At 43.8% G+C, this 24,879-nt stretch overlaps 1 protein-coding gene across 6 annotated transcripts in view; it reads right to left on the bottom strand.

Moving 5' to 3' along the window:
* Nucleotides 1-670: 670 nt before the first annotated feature.
* FGF13 (fibroblast growth factor 13) overlaps nucleotides 671-24,879 on the bottom strand; it is a 241,051-nt gene continuing 216,842 nt past the window's right edge. For all 6 annotated transcript variants that reach the window (XM_061446216.1, XM_061446213.1, XM_061446218.1 and 3 more), the window contains 2 exons: nucleotides 3,388-3,586; nucleotides 671-2,094 (listed from right to left, as the gene is read on the bottom strand). In XM_061446216.1, the coding sequence (XP_061302200.1) occupies nucleotides 1,958-2,094; nucleotides 3,388-3,586 (336 nt within the window). In that variant the 3' untranslated portion in view covers nucleotides 671-1,957. The remainder of the gene's footprint in view (nucleotides 2,095-3,387; nucleotides 3,587-24,879) is intronic.

Here is a 24,879-nt window from a genome sequence, read left to right as displayed (position 1 = left end):
GAATGAAGCTCAACTGTCAGAGCTGCCTGCATGCTGTAGGTGAGGAAAATCCTCACTGATGATTCTTCAGAGCAAAGGCAGGAGAGAGGGGTGTTTTCTCTCCAGGGCATGTACATAAAGGCAGAAGGCATGGGAGTCTTTTACCTCCAGACCAGATAAAGCTGGGCCATAAAGCGTACCTGCAGTGATGCCCAGCAAAGGCTGAGCATCCTCAAGGTGCCACATTGGCACAAGAGCTGCTTGACTTGCCACTTCCCTTTGGGCTCCCCTGTCCTGAGGGGTGCTGTGAGGTAGCACTACGTGGCTGCACTAAGGAAGATCTTACGGGGAGGGCAGACATGGAGGAGCTGGAGAAGCTCAGTGCAATGGAGTGCCATTCACTGGGGCTCCGGCAGCGCACGGCAGAGGGGCCATTACCAAGACTTCGTGGCACTTGATTGTCACTATGTTTTGAGTATCTCAGATGGGCGTGTAAGACCAGTGCTACCAATACCCAAAAGACCATGTTCTCATTTGTATAGCGAATGTCATGACAGGGGAATAACCCGTTCCATAGATTTTGAACATGAACTACAGTATCTTCCACGACTTTCTAATCGAACTGCCAACCTCTTCCCTTTGAAATTAACCGTGGATGTACATCATATAATCAAACAAGCTTTTTAAAAAGTACATCTTAATATAAATAGTTTATTCAGTGCATGGTTGTGTGTACAACAAATAATAAACAACTCTTTCGTACGAGGCAGAAAGCTGCCTGTACACAACTATGTCAGTTTTGGAGCACAGAATCCAACGATGATTAATGCACAAAATCTTACACATCATGCAACTCTATGCCAATATTCCAACTTTCTCCCATGCAACAGACATGATGACCTAAATGGAAACCTAACTACATTTTTTAAACAAGTGTTTCCAATAGCATGTATAAGTATATGTTGTTTAGGGGTAACCTGTCCTAACGCTTCCTCCTACACAATATTCACGTGCCCGTTACAGTGAAAGAAGGACTTTTACAAATAAGACGTTTCTTATAAAAAAATTAAGTCACCTTAATTCCACAGTTTCTGTCTTTAGAAAAGAAGCCACGACAATAGTTTAACATGACACACAAAATGGAATTAAGAGAAATCTACACTGGGGGATCATTTTATCCCTTTCTGTTAACTTCCACTTGGGATAACAAAACAACTCGATTCCTACAGACTGGGGTTAGCACAAGAACTTTACCAGAAACTACAAATCTATAAAAATTTATATTATTTTGTTGTGTTTAAAACCACAAGAACACTGTTTGCTTGAGCCTGAGACACCAACTCTCAGTTCCAACCCTGAATTTAGTATTAGTTGTTTTAAAGACAGAGCTTTAAAGACCCATTGGAGTTCAGAAATCAAAAAGTTGCACTATTCCAAATTAAAAGGTTACATTTTTGTCTTTATCAAGCCTTAGATATAAAACGGTAAGCCAAGGAAACAACAGAGTTTACATGTTTGTTTTTTCTTTGCCCCTATAAAACATACAAGCATTAAAATTTCCTTTGAAGAGCAAAAGTGGTCTTTTTTTTTTTTTCTGAGTTGGAAAGCAAATTCTTATCAGCAGTGAACGCTGTGAAATGTTTTTGTTTCGTATTCCACAAAGCATAGGAGAGAGAGAGAAAGAGAGAGAGAAAAAGAGACAGAGAGAAAGAGCTGGACATTTCTTCTCCGAGATTTATTCCGCAGTTATGTTTGTTGGCTATCCAACTGCCTGGTGATATGCACAAGCATATTCTACATTATTGGGGTATATCCTTTGACAACCAGTAGATCTAATGGCTGATAAACGAGTGACCTATGCAAGTTCGGTGGCTTGTCCTGGGCAATTGAATGGTTGGATGAAAGACTGCTAGTAAGAATTCAACTGCATCCAGAGGTAAGGTTCTGTTTAGAGAGCACTTGGCTTGCCTGAACCTGGCTACGTTGACTCGTTTTGGCTCATGGATTTACCCCCATTTAGCACTCCTGAAACACTTCTGCTCTTTGTTGGGGTCCCACTTCCAGATCTTGAGAACTCTGTGAGATCGTGGAGAGAAGGCTCTTTGTACATGGCCACTGCAAAGCAAAAGAAAGGCAGCACATCAGCACGTGGTATGGGCTGCTCAGTCTGCTGGTGCAAAGTCCAGCTGTGAAACACTGGAAGTTTTCCTTAGCTAATGTGCAATATAAAGAATGAATGGAAGAAACACAGCAAAGAGTCCTCTTCCATTTCAAACATTCCCCAAGAACCCAGCAAAGAGTCCTCTTCCATTTCTAACATTCCCCAAGAACCTCTGAGGTCCTCTTCAAGGGAATGACATTTTAGAGAAGGGAAAAAAGGCAGGTCCCTCCCTCTCCCAGTTAAATCACCCACCTACCCACAGCACTTCCAAAGCTCTGCAAGACAGACCTAAGCTGATATAAATCAGCATTTCCTTATTAATAGTGAAGTAGCACTGTCAACAGCTGTGATTTGACCTGCTATCTGTACACGTAGCCTAAGGAGGTGGGTGTAAAAATGGATTTTCAGTCTTCCATTTCCTGTTTTCGCACACATCAGAGATGAGGATCGACACTGACATCAGTTGCCTAACACATAGTCCTGAATGTAGACTACCAACCTACACAGGGCTGTGCATCTTTGAAATATCCCCTCTGATTTCAAAATGGCACTCCTTTAAAAGGCTACCTAAGAGCATAACCCAGAAGTAGAAGGGTCCATTCCTCTTTAAGGAAGGAGCATATGGAAAGTAGTTATTCTGGAGAAAAGGAGCACCTCCATATATTGACTGAGATCTCCCTCTTTGCGCTGACCAAAGAGGGAGCCAAATCTGCCCACAGTCCTGATTCAGATCCTTCAGTTAACTGGGATGACTGTATGTCCTAGCTTTTAATACACAGCAATATACATATGCCACATGCATTCTTACCTTTAATCACATACTGATGCCACATTAATTGCTGTTTAATAAGCACCACACATTAGAGCATTAAACCAATCAAACATAGACAAACAAACATCCTGTAACATAAAGCACAGGTTGACAAGCTATAGAGCAAGTCACTAATGGCCTGTAAGCACATGTCTGGGTCATTCTGGGCAGATCCTTCATTATCTTATAATGGAGACAGTGTGGACTTTGGCTACAAAGACAATACTATGTGTATTTGGTTAGACTAGAGAAATACAGAAGTAAGATAGAGAAACAACAAAAAAAATAGGCTCTGGTTAGATTCATGGTGTGTTACAGAGCATTATAAGTATATATGTAAGTAGCTGAACCCTTCAAATATGTCTGCACTGCAATTAAACTTCTCTGACACAAGATAACATCAGTATATATAGATGGGCCAAACCCAAGCCATTACCTTTTAATGGTTTTGGAAGGAAGTGTGCTGCAGGTTTATTTTTCTTCACGTGGTTTCCTTTCATGATTTCTCCTTCTTTGTTAAGACCCAAATACCAACCCCGGCCGGACTGTTGCTGTCTGTAGATCATTGAAGAGTATGTCACATAGTAGTTTTCAAATACCGATTCTTTGAACTTGCATTCAGGTGTAAAATGTTCCTGTAAGAAAGTAACAGATCAATATGTGCTGCATCTCACATTAGTTAATGAAAAAGCATCCAATATTCATTGCTTTCCCAACAGTTAAAAGACATACCTTTCATCCTCCACTATCCAATTACAGAGCATGGGCCTAAAAGTATTAACAAAAGAGTAACACAATTTGAAACCCGTGAAGTGGTGCTGTGAGCAGCTCAAAGTAGCATAATAAAGTCTTTTTGAACAACGAGTAAAAAGACTAAGTGAAGAATTATTGATTGATGCAACTAATAGATGTTAGGCAGAAACAGCCCTGATGCCAGCCCCAAAGGACCAGCTGTGGTCCAGCCCCATGGGTGAGAAGTAAGGCCACTTTGTAATGCCTTTGTGCATTAGTTGCTGGTCTTAACTGCTTCTGAGGAAAGTGCAATAAAAATTGAAAGCCAAGATGCCATGAGTAAATGGTCCTCTCTGTACTAACCCAGCAGTAGTAATTTAGCTTGTAGCAGCTACCTCTTTGGTCTAATCTATGTTCTTACTCAGCCCAGCATATCATCCACTGAAAGCTCAGCTGTCAGAGACCCACTGCACACATCAGCCTCTGCTCTGAGACTCTACCTATAGCAGCAAGCTTAAGTCTTCATGTTGAATTGCACTGCTTCTTTTGGGGAGATGCTATTGAGACAATAGTTGAAGAGCAATAAATCAGGAGAGAGCCTTTATCTTCCTGCCAGCGGTGTGACTGCCTCTCCCTGTTCAATGAATCAATACTTTCTGGTACTATTGCCCAAGTTCAGAAAGCGATACAGAAGTGAACTATGGGTCTTGGAGGGATCTAAGGCCAAAACACCAGTCCTGAAAGCATCACTGAGCTGCTTCCTAAAGGCCTCTGGGTGCTTCAGGGTTTTTAACATTACAAGCTCTGACAACAGCTCACCTATGGACCCCTAAAAGTCCATAAAACGTGAAGGAGGAAGGTCTGGTGATGCCAATGTTAGTATCACAGTCTTGCCTGCCATTGCACTGCACAGCAGCCAGCTGCTGGCTTTTTTTTCCTTGTGCTTAAAGTATCCTACAGCAGTGGGAAAGAAAGGAGGAAAAATACATGCTTGCATAATGACTGTCATTTTGAATTGAAAAAAAATCAAAGAAAATTAAATGTCTCAGGAGCTTAAGATGTTCTTATGTAGTTTCTCAAATATTTTTGTGTGAGAAATAGATGGTACTCAAAAAAAAATCCCCAAACCCACAATTGTACCTTTTCTGCACATCTTTTGCCATTTGCCTTCTGATAGGGAAAAAGCAAAACCCTCCCATCCTCTGAGCGGGATTTGCTTCAACAAAGAATGTGAAGCAAGCAATTCTCTTCTTTATTTCTTCAAGCTAATTGGCTGTTATTTAGTTAATTGACAATTGGTTTCAATTGCTGTCAAACAGGGACAGGCACAGCATTTTTGCATGAGTTCTAAATAAAAGCCTTCCATCACTGTTCCCTGCCCAGCGCTAGCCATGCTAACAAAGACTATTCCAAGTGCAGCATCCAATTAGCAGCAAAATGGAAAACTACAGTGCTCCCACTGGAAGATTATGGCTTGGGTACAGTAATTTGGAGCTGTTTTGGGTACAAAAGGCTTGCTTTGCACAGCGGCAGAGGGTCAGATTGCCAACAGACCCACAATATTTACTCTGGCTCTCTGAGGATGCAAGTTAACCTCAGTATGAGCAGCAGGAGCCATCGAGTCTCTTGAAACAAGGACAGAAACAGTGGGGAGACAGAAAGACAGACACTAGAAGACTCCTTCACCCCGATTTTGTCCCTTGGCCATGAGGCTTGTGATAACAAGCCATGGTGGAAGTGCTGTGAGTTTGCAGTTGAGCCCATGTACATCCAGACACCAGCCTGACAACCATGCCCCTTGAGCATCACAGCCAGCAGTCCTCTTCCTGGAGCATCCTGCAATTAAGCTATCATAGAATGGTTTGGATTGGAAAGTACCTGAAGGCTCATCCAGTTCCAACCCCATGCCTTTAGTTTAATCCAATGTGTTTCTTTCCTATGTAGAAGAGTCAGGGAGGAGAACTGCAGAGGGAAGCTCTGAAGGAGGAACACTAGCAAATGTGCTCCTGATCTGGGGGCATTACAGTTGAAATGTACTTTTCTGAGCTTGGTAAATCCATGTGGCAACCCAGCTGGGCACAGGCAGGACTTGTACCAGCACATCAGTTCAAAATGCAGTGCAGAGCAGCAATTGCAAGTTGGCCATTATGTTCTTTTTGCTAGCAAATTCTTTACTAATGTCTTGAGGAAAGGCAAGTTAGAGCTGGAGAGAGCTGAGTAACTCCAATTAAAACCGATCTAGTCAATCCTGTTGGGAATTTATAAATATGAATGAGTACTGAATTCTAAGGCCATTTTTCCCTGTCTTTCAGGTGTCCTCTTTGCCCATCTTCGCAATGAAACTAATTTGAATAAATTCTGAGAAGTCCAATGGCATGAATACACCGTTACACAAAGCAGCTGAAAAATAAGTATTTGTGTGAAATAGTATTTCAGTCACAGAAGTCAAGGGTGATGGCACCAACACGACAGTAAATTGCACTTACCCAAGCCCCTCACGCATGCACCCTTCACATGAATGGATGAGTGAATGGATGAATAAATAAAAGTCAAACAAAGAGCTGGGTTCACTGTAGTCATGAGTCAGCCAGGCTTAAGTAAGGAAGAAGAACTGTCAGATTTTGAGCTGATCAGCTGAACTGATGAAATATTCCATCATGGAATATCTGCAGCTGCATTAAAGATGCGAAAAACGAATTGAAAAGAATAATTTGGTGTATGAGACAATGGTAAAAGGCCTTGTGCATACACTTAAAGTGCTTGTATTCTAGTATGACTAGATTGTATCTAAACTAATCTAGTCTTTTCCATACAAATCCTGCCTTACAGGTATGCGAAGGCTGAACGGCACAATACTGGGAAGTGAAGCTGGAATCCTTCCTGCTCTAATTTGTGTGCAGGGGACATCACTACATACTTTACTGAGTAGTAAGTCAGTCATTAGGTCAGTACTGAGGTTGCTAAATGTTTATGTATCAGCATAGGCTGAATATCCTGCAGCTACCCTACAGCAGTGGATAGGAACGATCAGAAGCTTTATTGAGATGGTTTTAGTGCTAAGGGAACGAAGAAACAACAAGAAAAAGTAACTTTGAAAAGTATTCAGGTACTTGGGAAACTTGGGAAATGTTCTTATATATTGAGCCTATAATTGTGTTCCATGAGATCAATGACTACGTCTGTGTATGGCATTTATTTCCTTCACTTAATGAAAACTGGATTTTTTCCCCTCCATATCCTGATTTCTTTCAGGTCTATAATGTAGCCCAGGATTCCATTCTATGTTCATGAATTTTTGAAGGAGCCTCTTTAAGACTCCAGAGCAGTGATTTTCTGCACCACTGAGCCTGCCTTTTTTTATTAGCAGAGATTGATTTTCTCCATCTTGGCATGTGAAGTTCCAGGGTGTATCCTCTGGATCATCACCCTGTAATGTGCAGGGATATCAACAGCACAAGATGTGAATACATCAACTTTAATGTTATCAGAAATAACAGCTTTTAGATCACCAGTCCCAGAAGACTCTCTGAAGAAACTGGTGTTTCATGAAGCCACCAAAAGCTGTTTCCTATAGTGAAGGAAACTCGTTATCCTGAAGCAATTTCTTTTGGATCAGATCTATTACAGTTCCCACAGATAGGTTCCAATCCCATTTTGCCCATTTTGCTTAAATTTACCTATTTTGAGGAATCCTAGTGATGGCAGATAACATATGAATATATTTGACACCGTCCCATATGACATCTTGACTCTAAACTGAAAGAGGGTGCTGAGGCACTGGCACAGGGTGCCCAGAGAAGCTGTGGCTGCCCCATCCCTGGCAGTGTTATGCCAGTACAGTGAGGACTTTTGTTTTGGCTATGACTATTCCAGGTGTGTTCTCACAAAGACATTGTAGGTAGCCCAAAGCCCTCAGGAGATGCTGTAAAGTTGAACTAACTGCTGCTAGGACAAAAACCCTACTGCTGAACAGCGATATGTGGAAGGCTGTAATTCCCCTTGGGTTCATTTCAATCTGAAGGCATGTGTACCAGCCATGTGACCACGGAAATAAGAAACATAAAAAATGATATAGAAAAGGTACACTAAATTCTTTCAACAGGAAACCTATTTACTGCCAGGAGTCATAGGAAGGCACGGTTTTCCTGGAAGGTGATCCCAAACAACATAGCATGGGATGGTCTGGGATAGTGCAATAAGCAGGAGTTGCTCAAGTGAAACACAAACTATCAGTGGTGTGTAAATTTAGCTAGGACAAAGCTTTCAGAAAGAGTATAATGGAGCCCAAGGAAGCAGCTGGATATCCAGCATCTCCAGAGTAAGATTTCAGGTATCCTCTGAAGCTATGAGAAAAGCACTGAAAAGATCCTGTAATTATTCCCTTTACATTGTTCCAGTGTGCAGCAAAGCAAATGCACAAACTAGGGGGAAAATGCACATGGTGAACTGAAGCAGAAAACATACTCATTATGCAGAGATTCCAAGGTTGGAGTTGTGTTTGTTACGGTTTTACCAGCCTTAGCAGTGACTCAGTTGTGAAAACTTGTCCAAGTCATCTTTGCTCAGGTTTTTAAGTGGCATTTAGGCACCCCAGTTACTACCTATTTCGAGCTTGGTGCATCACCTCTCAGTATGCTCTGCCCATGGAAAGGATGTATTGCCCAATGACCCCAGGGAAGACTCAGGACTGTAAACAATGCTCAGTTTAACTGAGATAGGAACGATGCGTGATCATATTATTGTTCCCTTTTGGTGATGCTTCACTTCTATGACTACATCAATTAACCAAAGCACTCCTTAACTGGGGCAAGAGAGCTAACGCAGGATACATACAGAAGGAAGACACTCTCCTGATGACTGCAGAAGAAATGAAATGTGTTAGAGAAAGCCAGTAATGGGGTTTAAAAGTTCTGCAAGATGCCCAGGAGAACACCTCACAGATGACAAACGCAGGTCCCTTTGTTAATCCATCCCACAAAGTTATGAGATGTAATTTACTTGGTATGAATAAGGCAGAGAGAAGGTCCACGTTGCCCCCAAATGCATCAGTGCTTCTGCAGACTGTGCACCTCGGATGATCATGGAAGCATGGTACAGGGAAACCTTTGCAATTACCTGAATAATCAAGCCCTCTATTAATATTTTAATACCTTCTAATGCTCGCCTCGACCCTTTATTAATCTCTGTGGCTTTAGGGCACCAGACTTGCCAGTTCTAGTTCAAAATCAGTGAAATTTTAATAAGATAAAAGGAAGAAACTAGTCTTTAAAGATTGCCTGTTTTGTGAGACTTAGGAAGGTTCATTAAGCAGTAAGAGCCTGTCAGGTTGTCTGAAGGCTCTAAACCAGACTGATAAAGATCAGCATATATGATATACAATTCTACTATTACCTAGAAGCTGTTTTTTAATAGCATTTAATTTTTATTGTTTCACATATACAGAAGTAATATTACTGCTTCCATATCTGTAAGGGAAAGCCTCTGTGTTAATCTGTAATAAAGCCTCTTTGGAGAAGGATCTTCTCTACTAGTTTTGGGTTTAAAAAAGAAAAGATTAAAGTAACTTTCTCAATGCCTCACCAAATGCTGTACTGCATGATAAAGCTCTATGATTCATGGACTGCACTCCCAGGTCTGGTCACGGACTGGTTAACACCACTATAGCCTCTGGTTAACTGTCGTGGTTAAACCCATCAGGCAACCAAGCCCCACACAGCTTGCTCAATCCCCACCTCCACAGTGGGATGGGGGGAGAATCAGAGGAGCAAAAGTGAGAAAACTCATGGGTTGAGGCTATGACAGCTCAATAAGCACAGCAAAAGCCGTGTGTGCAAGCAAAGCAAAACAAGGAACCCACCCATCACCTCCCATGGGCAGGCGGGCGCCCAGCACCCAGCCATCTCCAGCAAAGTAGGGCTCTGTTCCCCTTTCCCTCTTCTTCCCCAGGCTTTATATGCCATCATTTGAGTGGAATATTCCCCGGTAAGGCAGAGCCATGTCCTCCCCAACCACCCATTTACCCTCAGCCCACTCGCTGGTAGGGCAGCAGGAGGAGCAGAAAAGGCCCTGACTCAGCAACAACCAATACTGCCCTCAGCACAAATCCAAGCCACAGCCCCATACTAGCTACCACATGAAGAATCAACTCTACCCCAACCAAAACCACAGTAACCCAAGCTAAAAAATGGGAGATGGAAGCATCCTGCATGTTTTCCCTGTACTTCCATACTCTGATCATGTATCCTCTAAGCGTGTGCCACTGATGATCTTTGGGTGGTCAGCTTGCTGGATCTGCCACAGCTTCTCATGATCCTCCCTCCCATATAACTAAGCCAAGCAGAGGAGCTAAGCTTTCCTTTCTGAGCAAAGCACCAAGAGCACCCACCAAGGAGCTCCACTGAAAAGCAAGAGCTGCCTCAATACGTGACCTGCATGGGCATTACAGAAAACAGGGATGTTGGAAAAGACGTGCTCCCTGAAAACATGCTGCTGAGAGATGTTCAACCTGGATGAGAAATCAAGTCACCTTACATCCCTGAAGGCAGCTGAAGCCGGTGACTGTACCTATAGGTATAGATATAGGTAGCTATGTAGGTATAGGTATATACCTATAGGTAGCTGCGTGTAGTGTATGAATACCCAGAGCCCACCAAGGCAGTTCCCCCCTTGGGATCATGCCAGCTGGTGGATCCCATTCAAAACTACAAGAGAGCTCCCTTTTCCTCCCAGTAGGCTCATGATTTTCCCCGGAGCAGCCAATCCTTTGAATCATTTTCTGAAGCTCATTCATAGAATCATAGAATGGTTTGGACTGGAAGGGACCTTCAAAGCTCATGCGGTCCAATCCCCCCGCGATGAGCAGGGACCCTTCCAGTAGACCGAGCTGCCCAGAACCCCATCCAGCCTGGCCTTGAATGCCTCCGTTATCTCTGCTCCCTGTGACAGTGGCTTCCAAAGGTGAAGCCAGCACTGTGGAACGCATTTTAAATGTGTCTGCAGTTTTTTTTTGTCATAAGCAAATTTCTTGTCTTATTTTTATGCAGCTTTTTTTTCTATCAGCTTTTCACTTTGGAAAACGGCACATAAAAGTACCCAGTGTGTCTCGTCTGTGCCATTCATTACCCCACATCTCTCTATCATCTCTCTGCTTATTCATCTCTTGTCTTAACTAAGCGGGCCTAATCTTTTTACATCTCTCCTCATGTGAAAGGTTCTCTGTGCCTCTAATCGCTTCCATTACCCTTCACTGAATCCTTTCCGTTTTCCTCTATCATTTCCAGAGCTGAAACACAAGCTTTAAAAAGAAGCTGTACCGTTGGGTTGTGTAACAGAGGTATTTTCAGTCATTTTTTCTTGTGACCAAGCAAAAGTCTTTGCTGCTCAGCCTCATTATTGTGCATTCATACAAAAGTTCTCTATCTTTTAAGTTGTGTCTCTGATAAATATGGTCCAATTTGATGGTATTTCTGACCCCCTGATCCGTCAGTGTACCCAAGCTTAAATATTAAAAGAAGGGAGAAGGAAGCAAAAGCAGATAGGACAGCTTTCTTCCCCAGAACTAGAGCAGAGAGCCCCGAAGATGCTAAGCAACCTCTTTTATAACATACCCATTATTACACAGATAACCTGCCAGCCATTGCAATCTGATTTCTAGCAGTTCTAATAGACATCAAATCTTGGTATTGTCAAATCTCTCTGACACAGCTGTTGTGCAGAATGTCCTCGGCTGAAGTGTGTCATGCATTGCTTTAAAGAAAAATATCTAAGTTGAAAAACTCCTTTGAAGTATGAGAACTATGTTCTGCTTCCAGTTACAGCCAGCCCTGCATCCCACTTGTTTTAATGGCCAAGCCCTGAGCCCATAACCATTCACTGAGCATGACCATTGGCTTGAGATGCTGAAGCAGTCAGGAGCCGGAGCCTTAGGAGACAACCACCACTGCCTTGGTTTGAGTCAATTACTTGTAGTTTGTCCCTCTGAGCTGCTAATTGCCTGCCAGCTCTCCCTTTGGCTTTGTATTCCACTGGGACATGGGACAGAGAAGCCACGCAAAGCCTGGCATCTTCCACTGAGCAGCAACAAGCTGCAGCAAGAACGTGCGGAGGAGGCATCGCTCCATCAGGCAGACAAGCGTGGCATGAAGAGACATCACCTTGTCACAGCCTGGCTGTGGCGAGGGGATGTCTGCAAGCTGGCAAGAGCAGCTGGGACAGAAAACACGTTCCTGTCCCGGTAGCCCTTTTACACAATAACTCTTGTATTCGTCTACGTGATCACTGCCACTGAGGTAAACACACTGCTGCTGCTGCTGGAGCTGCAGCCATGGGTTAATTTGCTCCTGGAGCAAGATCTGTTGGTCAGCATTTGTTAAACCACCCCTGGAGTGAGGGGCAAGAAGAGCAGCACAACCTTTCTGCTACCACACTGAGTGCCTTGGCCATACCATCCCAAAATGCTGCCTTGGAATAGGCTGTGAGGGGCTGCAGGAGATAGGGTGGGTTCTGCAGGCAACCACAGTCCCCAGTGCGGAAGTCCTGGCCTCAGCAGAAAGGATGAGCAGTGATGCTGGAGCTTTGCATCACCAAAGGCTGCTCTGGCACTGGGGAGCTCCCTCGACAGGCTCTGCAGAAGTAGCAGGGCTAATTGGAAGAGTGTGGGATTTACTGCTTTATCCTAGATAGAGGACATCAGCCCTGGGGTAAAGAGATGGAAGAGATCTCCTTCAGAGTGTCTGTCACCCATGAATTCATGCAGTTTTATCCTTAAACTGCTGGAAAACAATAATCTAATCAGTGTTTGCAGCAAGCTCTAAATCTGCCTGTTTAATTACAAGCAGGACATGACCCTTTTAGCAGCAGATGTTCCTAAAACTCTATGGAAAAAAAGGAAAGCACTCAAAGGTTTCTCTTTTACAGGCAAAAAGCAGCTGAATGAACAACAGTCAGAACAAGTGCTACAGTCCTTCCCATGGGAATAGGTGGTAATGGGAATGCTGTTTCTGTGGTAACCTGCAACCTGGCTGAAAGCCTGTCTGTACAACTGCTGTGAGTTAGGATGGGTAAATCGATGTGGAAGTGATCTCTTTGTCCTTTGCTGCTCTGGTGAGGCACCATCCTATGCTTCTGATGCTAAGACCATGGAGACAGTGCTGTTCCACCCAAAAGTGGAAGGAAGCTCGCCCAAGCAAGGCCTCAGCTCAGCTCAGCTCAGCCCTCCCCAAACCACCACCAGCCGCCTTACTGACCCTGGGGAAGATAATGGTCCAGCCCAGAGGGAATGCTGCTGAATGAGCTCTTTTTCTGCACACTAGAAGTGGCCTCTGCTCACTGACTCTGGGAAGCTGCAAGCGGAAGATAAATAACAGCATGAGCTGCTGGAGAGGAAATAGTGCCACATTACATCAAGCAGGTCCTTGCTTCACTGTCAGCTTAGAGTCAGTTCCCCAGGGAAGGACAGCCCTGCCATTTGCCCTGTACCTTTATTAATGTGGATGCTATGGATTAGCCGATACTTTGGTGTTCAATACCATCCTTTTATGCTTGAGTTCTTAGCAAAGGCACTTGTCCTGTCTGCTGTTATTCCTTGTGTGCAGTTAGCAGGGCTGCTGTTTACTTCCCAGATCATTCCCTGCACTGCCTGGGCTGGAACTGCTGCCATAGAGATGCTTCACCTTCACCAGTACTAGCAAACACACTTTGGGAATCCACTGTAAAGCTCTGTAAAGTACTTTAGGTATATTCATGTGTAAGCATAAATGCAGCATAGCCTTTGGAGTGGCTTTATATACTAAAAATAATATTATTACCAAACTAATAGGCCTATAATTAGGGTTTTATTCTGCAAAGCACTACACTACAAGCTTTATTTTTAACATGGATAATGTCAGCATTGGGAAAGTTAAGCAGGTTATTACACTAAATGCAAGAGCAGTGACTCTTTCAGGACCTGATCCTAAATGTATGATGACCAAGGGAAATACTACCCATGGCTTTACTGCATCATTTTGCTTTGAGAAATCAAGGCTAGTTGGGATTTGTCACTTTAAATTCAGCTTTCTTGCTTACTACAAAGTGTAACTAAACCAGACTGAGCTAAATATTGATAGGAATGTCACTGGTTCAAGGAGCTGGTTGGCTCCACCCTGGCCAAAGCAGCACCTCTGCATGACCAAATGGTAATGAGACCTTTTCAGATGAGCTTGATTTACTGCAATCCATTTATTCATGAGTGCCATGGATGGATGCTTTTCGAGCCTTGGTAGTTTGACAGTGCCAGGGCATTACTGGCAGCCAAACTCTGCTTCTTGATACAGAGCAGTGATGCTCTTTGGAACTCCTCCACCCCCATGGCTCCCTAAATTGTGCTATAGAGCATATGCTGCTAACAGGATCTCAGAGGGATGTTTGTATTAGATGGCAGGCTAATTGTGGGATTGGGGAGATTTCAGATGGCAAAAACATTTTAATAACAAGATAATAAAGGATTATAGAAGGGAGATGAGACGTAAGAATGACTGTTTGAGAGGTGATGCTGACCGACAGAAATCGTTTGTTTCAGCAGGTAAAGACCCCACCAAAGAAGGGACACTTGTGCAGAGAACAGGCTGAATTTCTCTCTGTAAATGACATACATGCATTTCCTATAAACAACACTTTGAAGGTGAAATGGATGGAAATTCAAGGTTGAGGAAGTTTTCCAGCACCTTGCACATGAAATTGTAAAGCAGAGCAGAGCCCAACCTCCCCTGACACAGGCACAGGTAAAGCGAGCACAGGGAATTCAGGGAAGTCGTGCACTAGCATTTAAATCACTGCACAGCTCTAACAAGCAAGTTGGCACCGTGTAGCTTGGGAAATGGGAGACTTCATGTTACAGCCATCACTGAACTGCAGGGCATGCTCCAGCAGAGCCTCGGTGTCCCTAGGAACAGCGCAGCCAGACGAGGAGGGCAGCAGCCACCTCCATCTCATCAGCCCTCAGCAGCAAACCCAGGCAAAGCCACAGGGTAACCTCACTGAGACATCAGACAGCCTATGGAGCTGCTTCCAAAACACAGTTTCTTTGGGGTTTAGAGTTGTTACTTCTAAATAGGGGCCCCCAGCAAGCCACATAATGCAGAAAGAAACGACCTTTTCTAATACCTCACTTCATGGCTACGCCGTTAACATCTAGAGACTGGGCTGAATCTTGTGTGTTCTCTTAACAGTGCTCTAACAACTGCCCTAATGAAGTTAAGAACACATGCTTTCTTCTTCAGAGATTTATGGAATAAATCACATAATCTAATAGGAACCCCTGTCCTTCCCAGAGACAGTCTGAGCGCAGAGATAAGCTTATAAAGCTCTGTTTTCTTTCTCACACAGTGATACAGGCCTTGTGAGGGTCTGTCATTTGGCTGCTTCATGGCTCCTTGCTGCCCCGGGGCTGTGTAACAGATTAATCTGGAGCCAGACTTTTGGGAGACACCCCGCTGCTATTGTCTAAGCAGCGGAGGAGAAGCAGGTCCCTGGTAAAACACTTCCAAAGCTAATTTCAACTTGGAAGACACCCAAATGTCTCTGGGAGGTGCAGTTTAGAGCCCTAACCTAAGATAGCCTGGGCTGCAATCGCAGATTTCTGGGAACAGTATGGAACAGTTGCTCCATGAGCCAAAATCACTGCAGGTCTCTCTATTCTAATACTTTGACAGGAGAGCTGTTGCCATTCTGAGTTATCTTGTGGAGAAAAAAGCAACAAAACACTGAATTCAAACATGGTTAAAAACAATCCCTAGCTTACACATCTGCACCAGCAAGTCTCTTAGACTTCCTAAGGATTTTGGGGCAACACAATCTCAATCTCTCTGATAGTGTTACCTATTGAACCGACACGGAGATCCCTGAAAGGATTTAGAAGGGTGCTCCTCTAAAGAAGTCTTTGTCTCTGAATCATACAGAAACTCGAATGGATGAGGACTTTGATTTTCAAAGCAACCTTTTTATCTGCTACAGAAAGTCCTCTTAAGCATGGTTAAAACAAAGAATTTCAGGCACTAGATGAACGGATGCCATGCATTGTACTGCAAGGAGGAATGTGAAGGTAAGCCCAAGGCTTTGTTTGAAAACAACTGTTGTGTTTCTCCTTGAGGGTCTAAACTGCCTTGGGTGAGTTCTGCTTCTAAAACCTGGTTATCTGTTTCCAAGTCAGCAGTTAATAGCTGCTGCAGTCAGCCAGGCAGAGAGCACCCTGCAATTGGAAGCATAAAGGTGAGCTTGTCCATTAGAAAAGGTGATCTCCTTTCAATTTACCCACTGTTTGATCTTCTATTTCACTATCCAGGGCTACCCATTGTGAGCATAACCTCACAAGCAGCAAAGAAGGCGGAGGAAAGGCACAGCAGACCAAGGACACAGGGGAAACGCCGATGAATCCCATCACTTGCCTACTGAAGTTTGCACAAGGAATATGGGCTGGTAAGTTCAGAAAGGCAGTTCTGCAGGCAAGCAAGGTTCTGTGGGTATCTTTGGGCTTTGAGGGCTTTGAGGCTAAGCCTGTGGAGACTAAATGGGGTAACTGTTATATAATTCTACCACTGAAATAAAGTAAGAAATAAATGGGATTCACCTATCTAAATATCCCTGAGGATCAAAGTCCAAATCTGGACCTGCATGCGCAAGTCCAAGCTTTGATTCATCCCAGCTTCCTTCAGGCACTTAAAAGAAACACTGAAGTTGGGATCTGGGTCAGCCTGGGATTTTCCTGTCCTCAACAAGCACAGTCAAGATAAATTACCCCCAACAGAGGATAAAGTAGTATGGATCTGCTGTGTCTGACTCCTGCATCTCAGACCCAGCTCTGCCAGAGCCTTTCTGAGCACGGCAAGAAGAGGTTCGAGGCCCCAGGGCAGCAGTTCCATGCCCTGTGCCACCACAGGGCCCAGAGACAGCCACTGGCAGAGCAAGGCTTGCACTGCCTGTGGGAATGGCTTCTCCAGAGCAGCCTTGGCATCAGGAGTCTGCCTCCTGAAATGGAAAGAAATTGCCTTGGGTTCATCAAAGATACAGTTTTTGCTTTGCAATATTTACAGGGGTTTCTTTCCTCTTCACTGGAACAGCCCCCAGACCGTACAGCCTTATTTTGGCAAAGCTCCTGTTGAAATGAATCATGACTTTGCCCTGGTCGGTGCTCTGAGCTCTCAATTATTAAAGGTGAATGATATGTAAGAGTTTATGTCAATTTTCCAAGCAGCTCAGCAAAGGTAGACCAAAATCCTCCTTTGAAACTCATAGGAAGTAAGTGAGTAAGTGGCTGAACTCCCAGCCTGCTTTGAAATCTCAGCCTTAGCTTTTTAGTGACAAGCAGTGCCTTTTAAACCTCGTATTTTAATCATCGTACTGCTGCACCATAAAGAACTCTCACCTTGTTTCTTTGATTCACATACAACCTCCACTATTATGAGCTTTACAGTGTAACCGAGCCCCTTGTATCACTCCCTGTGGGGAAGATGTAGGCTCATTCCTTCTTGCCCTCTTACAGAATAATCCACTGTCTGAACAGGCAAACGTACCTTCCCAGAGCAACCTGTCGATGTTCCTCCTTGTTCCTACATGGCACCTTCAGGGGACCCAGCCTGAACACCAAATATTGCTGTAGACATTGTGTTTGCATTTGTACAATCAGCCATAGGTACAGCAGCATCTGGAGCTCAGTGGGGAACTGAGATTTCCCTGGGTTTGGGGGCTCAGTTTGTGCCTCCTGAAGCAGCCAGGGGAGTGTTTTGCTCAGTTGGAAGCAATGTACAAGGCTGGGGCTGGCATCTGGGTGTGACTGATGTCTGGGTGCAAGACTTGCAGGAAACCTTCAAGAGTGGCACCACTTGATCGCAGCCTCAGCCCTTTGCCACGTCTGTGGGTGCTCAAAGGGACCGCTACTTGTGTTCGCTCCATTCAGCAGCACCATATCAAAGTTACCATCTTATCAGGGATTCCTCAACTTGCATTCCTATGGAATGCTTTATGATTATTCCTAGGCTTTGCCTAGGATGTCTGATTGAAGATTAATTGAGTATACAGAGTAAATCTTTCCTTTCTGCAGCATACAACAGTGTGGCCGCTGTTCTCTTGCCTTTTTAAGCTCAGGTTGATGAAATTCAAGCTCTTTGCTCCAGTGTATCCCACCACTGGATGTTTGTTGTTGAAAGGCAGCTTCTGTCAGAGCTGAAAACACACGAGCACGGAATATCAACTGTAGAATGATGTGGAAGAAGAAGATTAATTTCTTCCCCTAGATTCTGCAAAGCCATTACCTGCTTTTGAATGACATTTCCAATGCTACACTGGGAACTGCTAAAGCATTTACATAAGAATGCACAAATGCACACATTATCACTGCAGGAAGCACTTAAAATTTAAGATAATTATATAGTATGGAAACGATTTCAAAGGACTCAAACAAAATAACAACTAATTCCAGAGAGTCACCCTTTAAGATGATTATTACTCCGCACTACCGCTGATCTCGCCCTAAAAAACCCCTTCTCTTCACAATTATGTGCGCATTATAAATTCCTACTTTGTTCCTCCACCATCAAGCTCCTACAGCTGCTGCTGACAAATTTGCATTCTCTGAGAGCTTAACTAGACAGCCAAACTAGTCACACTGTGAACAGAGGTAAAACACACTGCTGCAACCCCCCCTTTCATCCTCACCATACACCGGGTGCTCTTCTGTGGGCTGGTTTTAAAGCTGCTCTGATTGAACCTAGGAAGGACCCTCAGCTATATATAGCAGGGGGATAGCAAGCCCTGTGCCAGAGGAGAAAGCTGATACCCATCCTGCCAACCCTCCCAACTGCATCTAGATGCTGGGAGGGAGCTTGCAACAGGGATGCAGGAAGGGTTCCTCTGAGGGACCTGGTATCTCTGTGCTATGGAATGAATGGCAGAATAAAGCATCCTCCACTGGAATCAGCAGTACAGGTTATACACAGACCCTCCAGCCTGGCAGTTCAGGGTGAAACCCTCTCTGCTGTTCATCAGCACTGCTGGGTATGCAGTGAGAGCAGCAGGCAGTGACCAGGGATGATGCAGACTAATAGAAAGCACTGAAGCTTTATTTGACCAGAGGGTGTAGATGCGTAGATGTAAATGTTCTGTCCCACCATCCTCTCTCCACCTTCCACTCCCCACTGCCGCTCTCATTCCTGCCCCAGTGCCGCCATTCCCCTCTCTTACCTTTTCCCAAAGTGTCCCAGGGAAAAAAATTAAATAATCCTAAAATAAACTAAAAATACATCCCACCAAGCTCAAGGCACACTCAGCTGGGGAAAAACCTTATCTGCCATATAAATGGACAAAAAGAAGTGTTTCTAAGTCTAATTCTTGAGGATAATTGCAGTGCTAGAGCTGAAACTTCCCCACAAACTTCAACCTGAAATGGAAAACGCATAGATTTTAAATCTTAAGTTCTGACAAAGTACAGAGCAGCTGAAAATAGTATCTGTAATGGGAAGCGCAGCCAAGTTACTAATAGGTGTTGCTACCTGGGCTGCCGCTGGTTTCACACTACTGTCTCCAATGAACCAAAGCACTGGAGGTCTGAACAAACCAGAGATGTTTGATTGGCAATGGGCTTCCTGTGGAAATTTAATTAGGCTTGGACTAGAAAACAGTTCAGACAGTACTGGCAGGAATTCCCAGCTATTAAATAACACTTTGCATGAGCAGGATGCTACCAGCTTTAGCAAAACGCCTTAGAGATCTACGCGAAGCTTTACCTGGTAACTGTGAGCAGGTCGGTCTTGGCCAGACTATTGCACCCCAGAGCCTATTTCTGCAAGCAGGAAATGTGATAATGAAGCCTCTTGCTCTTCAAACAGACAAGGGAGTGTGAAGTCTCTTTGCCCTAAACACAGCAGGAGCTTTTCCTGGCCCCAAAGGCAGAAATCAATCCCAAGAGGGCCGAGGCTGTCCCGCCACCTCTCCTTGCCGTGTTCCTGGTTCTTTTGCTCCTCTTTTTGGGGCATAGAAACCATCACAGACAGCAGCCAGAGACACTCCCCTGCCTGCCTGTGCCCTGAGTGGGTCACTGTGGGGGGCAGCAGCATTGCCTGGTACTGAGGTGGCCTCTGCTCCTGACATTCCTCATCCCATGGAGGAGCACAACCGTCTCTCATGATGGGAGAAGACAGGAGTTGCCAGCCTACAACATCACTCTTAAAAGCAAGCTTGCCAAACTCCCTCTAAAATGAATTATCAAAGTCTAGCTTAAAGCAGCCAGCTGCCTGACCAACATCCAGATTGGAGGGCCCTGTCTAGACGGAGAGGTAATTATACAGAAAACAATATGCTGTCTTTGCAGCAGAGCCCATCTTTCATGTATTGTTGTCACCAAAACCTTATCGTTATTGAAGACACAAGAGCTATGCCAAGTGATGGTCTAGATGTTGTCTTCTGGTGTGGACACGACCTCATCTCACCTTTCAAATCAGGCAGCACAGTTTGGGGTCAGGACACCACAACTGACTAAATCAAGCTTGACACTTCCCATTGTGGCCTGGGAGAAGTCTTCTTTGTGTCAGCCTCATTTCTCAGGGCCACACTTTAGGGAGCTGAGCAAACCAAAATGAGAGAGGCACTATATCCAATCTCCTATTTTGTAAGCCAGCAGTGGTTACACCTGCTGGTATTTCATGTTTGCACTCCATTGTGAAAATGAAAAGTACTAAATAACACCTGAGTGTAATCACATTTACATAGCTGAAGTGTGCTTAGGAAAGAATAATCTTTTAAGATATTCACCTTTCCTGCTCCCAGTAACTGCAGGCAGTTGTGATACCTGCCCAGAACACAAAGGGCAGAATTACTTCTGCAGGCAGAAAAAGGATTTCTGTATTTTTCAATAATACATGTGGATTATATGAAGAAAGCTTAGAACCTAACCACCAAATGATGGATAGGGTGATTCATCATCAGGGTTTTAATATGATACCTCTAAAATACAATTGCACATAGTTCAGTGATTTACTAATAACCTACTTTTACAACACAGGCACACAGAGGTGTAAAGCACAACAGGTCTAAACTCCCCTCCCCACTTTTAATTCTCACTGCTAACAAAAAAGCACTCAGATTGAGTTGGGTTTTTTCTCTCTTAGCTTGCAGTCTCTAAATGGGCTACCTCATTCCCCAGCACATAAATGGACTTTCGTTGCCAGAGACCTTTACAATATTGTTGGTTTTCATTTACTCTTAGTTTTTCAGATGTGCTGGGGATACCCCAGACATGCAAGAAAGGACCTGCTCTGAGGAACTCCAGATCAAAGAATAAATATGATAAAGATGACAAATATCCATCAGAGGCAACAGGAAATGGGGGCTCTCAGAGGCAGGCAGCAATGGAATGAATGCTCAAGGGCTTCTTTAAAGAGAAAGAAAGACTTCAAGCTGAAATGCACTTTAGTTTCAGTAGCAGCTTCAGCACTCTTGGTCAACCCATGACTGACCAAGTTCAGTGATTTAGGAAGGTTCTTCTCCCGGTTTACCCCAAGGCTTGGCTCCCTGTGTTCTCTCCTTGCTTTTGGAAGCAGGACTTGCCTGCCAGCATCACCTCCCAGTGCTCAGATGATATTCCCACATGGGCAATTTTACAGAGGAGGAAAAGGAAAGAAACCAAGAAACCTTTTTTGCCTAAAGCTAATAAGGAATTTACCTCCCAAGCATGAATTAAAAACCCAGAACAGTCCTTGCACCACTGCTGGTTTTGGTACTGATTTTTACTGCCTCCGTGGAGCTCTCCTGCACATTGAGGCGAAGATAAATTTGGAGTTTCTCGGTTTATTGGATTTTAAACCTACAAAGTGTCCTAAAATAGCCCCAGTCCTTGTAATCTCCTTACTATCTCCTGCTAAACCCTGTCTTTTGTCTTTTCCTGTAAATCATTTCACACTTGGAGGATGCACGCAGGATTTAGCTAGGGCTAGCAGAAGAGCATCCCAAGGAGTATGGCCATATCTGCCTTTCACAAAGTTAAAAGGCACAGGAGTTGCTGCTAATGAGGCTCCTGCCTGCAGGAAAGCATTCCAGCAAAGAGGAGACTCCCTCTGTATTTACTTGTACATTACATTTATGCTTAACTCTGTATCACTACAACTGCAGCAGCTGCATTGTCCTTTGACTCCTTAGAAAAGGCACACGCCAAGGGATGCAGGAGCATCTTCAAACTGACTCTTCTGCAACTTCATTACTGCCTTCTGGAGCAAGAATTCCCTATAAGAACACCTGGGTGACCTCTACCTCCATTGTCCAACTGCAGAGGCTGGCAGCATACTACTGACCTCTTGGCAATGGCAAACCATGGGCAGCAGCGCCTGGTTGGCATCAAAAGAGAGCTGGGCTACACCAGCAGCAAGGTGAAACCATGGCTTTAAAACTGCATTAGGCACTGTGCACCACAAAGCTTCTCCATCTCTTGACAAAGTGAGTCCGTGGTGGTATTGGAAGGGAGGATCTGTTGGCGCTCACTATGTACCAGTAAAACATGGTTAATGTGCACCAGCAATTGCACACTGCACCAGTTACACTATGGAGCTACAAGTCAGTCAAGTACTTTATCTGTGTAATTACAAGGAACCGATCCCTGGGGGTCATACAAATAATTCAGTATATGAGCTAAAAATGAGCTTTCTGAGAACATTTATACTAGAATAATCTGATGGGATGCAGAGTTCTGGAAAATAAGTGCCAAAGGGGATGAGAACACAGCTAAAACTACTTCATTTTTTAAAATCAAGTGAATATACACATTTTCTTATCCCTGCATTTGCTCAGCTTTAATGAATAACTTGTTTGCTTCTTCACTGCTGCATCTTCTGTCTCGGGTGATATATCCCAAGTTGGGGAATTGTATCCAATGCTCAGCACAACTACCAAGGAGCAAAATGCAGTTAAAATAAAGCCCCTGTGATACAGCTGCACTGCACTGCACGTGGGAGGCACCTGTGTCCATCCCTTTTAGGAAGTTTCTAACAAATAAACTCTGTTATTAAATGAATCACCTTGTACTGAATGGCAGAATGACAAGAGAGAAAATTTACCTGGGTAATAACAGCAATAAAGGTATATACAGAGGAGGGGGAAATTGAGTTGTTGCAGACACAGCAATAACATCATGAAGCAAAAGCCAGTATTGGAAGAGATAAAAGTTTTCCGTCCCAATAGTCCTCTGTGACAAGTGTGAAAAGAGTATGAGTAAGAACAAGGGGAAAAGATGAAACATAGCATCAGTAAAAACCCCCGCCTTTGAAAAGGGAGCTAACAGGTAATTAATCCCTCAAAAGAAGGAAGATCAGAGCATTTGGGAAGCTTGCAGAGATCTGGATCTCGGGAACATATGCTTTGGGTCCTCCCTGTTTAGTTTTGCTAAAGCCTGCAGAGGTGATTCAGAGAGATCCCAGCCTAAGGGATGTCTCTTCCCCTGGGAGAAACGTGCTGAGCTCCACTGTTTCCACCCACCCAGAAGAATCAAAGGGGGGTATTAAGGTGGCAATGGTGGTGACAAGGCAACCCAGAAGCGAGATGGAAGTAGCAGTGACATGCTTTCTAACAGCAGTGACAGGTCGTAATAAGCAAGTTATTCTGAAGTTTGGGGTTGAGGTGTATATAATTAGGTAATGTGGGTGTTGAGTGATAAACCCCACAGGAAGTACACAGATTAGGAGCCCTGATTTTTTGAGTCCATGTCCTATTTCATGCTACATGGCATGACCTATTTTTCCTGCACTGGTTGAAAAATAAAAGGAAAGATTCTCATCTCTTCTTCAGCACGGGAAAGATATACTGGGGGCAAATGACACTGCTTTGTCAAGTCTCCTCTTTCAACATTGAAGAATCCTGATTTGTGGTTTGATTTCTTTTACTCTTCCTAAGAGTTACAGAGGAGATTTACCTTGTCTTTTCCAGTGGTCGCTTAACTACAAACTCAGCTAACTATTACCCTGGTTTAGATTTGGATAAGAACAGGGAAAGTTAGAAAAATGCCATTACTGCTGCTCATAAACAAGACTTTACAATGAATTGCAAGAATATCCTGTAGAAGGGAATATGGCTGCACAAAAGATGAGGACTTTTTGATCCATTCCTTGCACATACTTGCAAGGTCTGTTCATGGGTTATAAATGTGAAGTACCTGGGGCAATGGCTTATGCAGGTTGTAAGTGTTCATACTCCTTACCGTCATCACTAATGGGATGAATCAATAAAGCAATTGTACAAAATACATATTTCCATCTGTCTCAGTAATTTAATCAATTCCTTTTAAAATAAGCTAGGTTGTCTTCATTAAATTTATAACGTGAAGTACTTTGGTGCACAGGACTGTGTTTGTTCTAGAATATTCAGTCTTTCATATAGGCTTCCACTGGCCACTAGCTCATGAATTTGCCTTTTTTAGAGCAAGTTATAGCAAGATTGATCTTTCAATCATATGAATGTTATGCAGTAACACATCTTTATCTATAACGCTCGCTATGAGCAAAAGCACAGCATTATTATTTCACAAGAAATCCAGTCCATCTATGAAGATGACCAAAGATAGTCGTTGCTATTGAAAGCGCTATCGAATATAGATCTTGGGAGACATAATTTGTTCAAATCTCTTGTCCTGCACCCTGCATAAAAGCACAGACCAACCTTATCCAAGTTCTGCTCTATCCAATCTGTTGCACCTATTCAGCACAGTGCTTTCTGCCTGCTGTGCCATCCCCAGCTGGGGCACAGCACACGAAGACTGAGCTGTGTGAGAACTGCAAACCCCTCCACGAATGGACTTGATGATGTTAAAGGTCTTTTCCAGCATAGTTGATTCTATGACTCCATGAACACCCCTGTTTTATAGATCTCTTTATATAGCACCTCATCCAGAGGATCCCTGATCCTGATTCACCACGTGTCTTCCTAAAGCTGCTATCCGTATAGCAGTGATTAGTAAGAATAAGAATATAAACCCAGCAGCAACAAGAGCTTAGTGGGAATGCTATGCCTTTAAATGAAAGCTGATTAGTCTCGGGTGTTCCTTCCTGGCTAACAGTGAACTGTAATACCGCATGATTGTGCCTGATTTACTGCTTGGCCTTTTGCAGGGAAGAAAAGATCACTTCTAATTTTATGTCTGGGAAGGCAAAGTACCAGTGTTTTCTGTGACCCCAAAGGTGGGATGAAC

This window comes from Pezoporus flaviventris, unplaced genomic scaffold, assembly GCF_033815535.1.
Source record: "Pezoporus flaviventris isolate CSIRO_AGI_PZ_B2104156 unplaced genomic scaffold, CSIRO_AGI_Pfla_v1 ptg000005l, whole genome shotgun sequence".
In the NCBI taxonomy this organism is placed as follows: Eukaryota; Metazoa; Chordata; class Aves; order Psittaciformes; family Psittacidae; genus Pezoporus; species Pezoporus flaviventris.
Note: the sequence above shows the minus strand (reverse complement) of the source record. Positions and strands in the feature narration are given on the sequence as shown.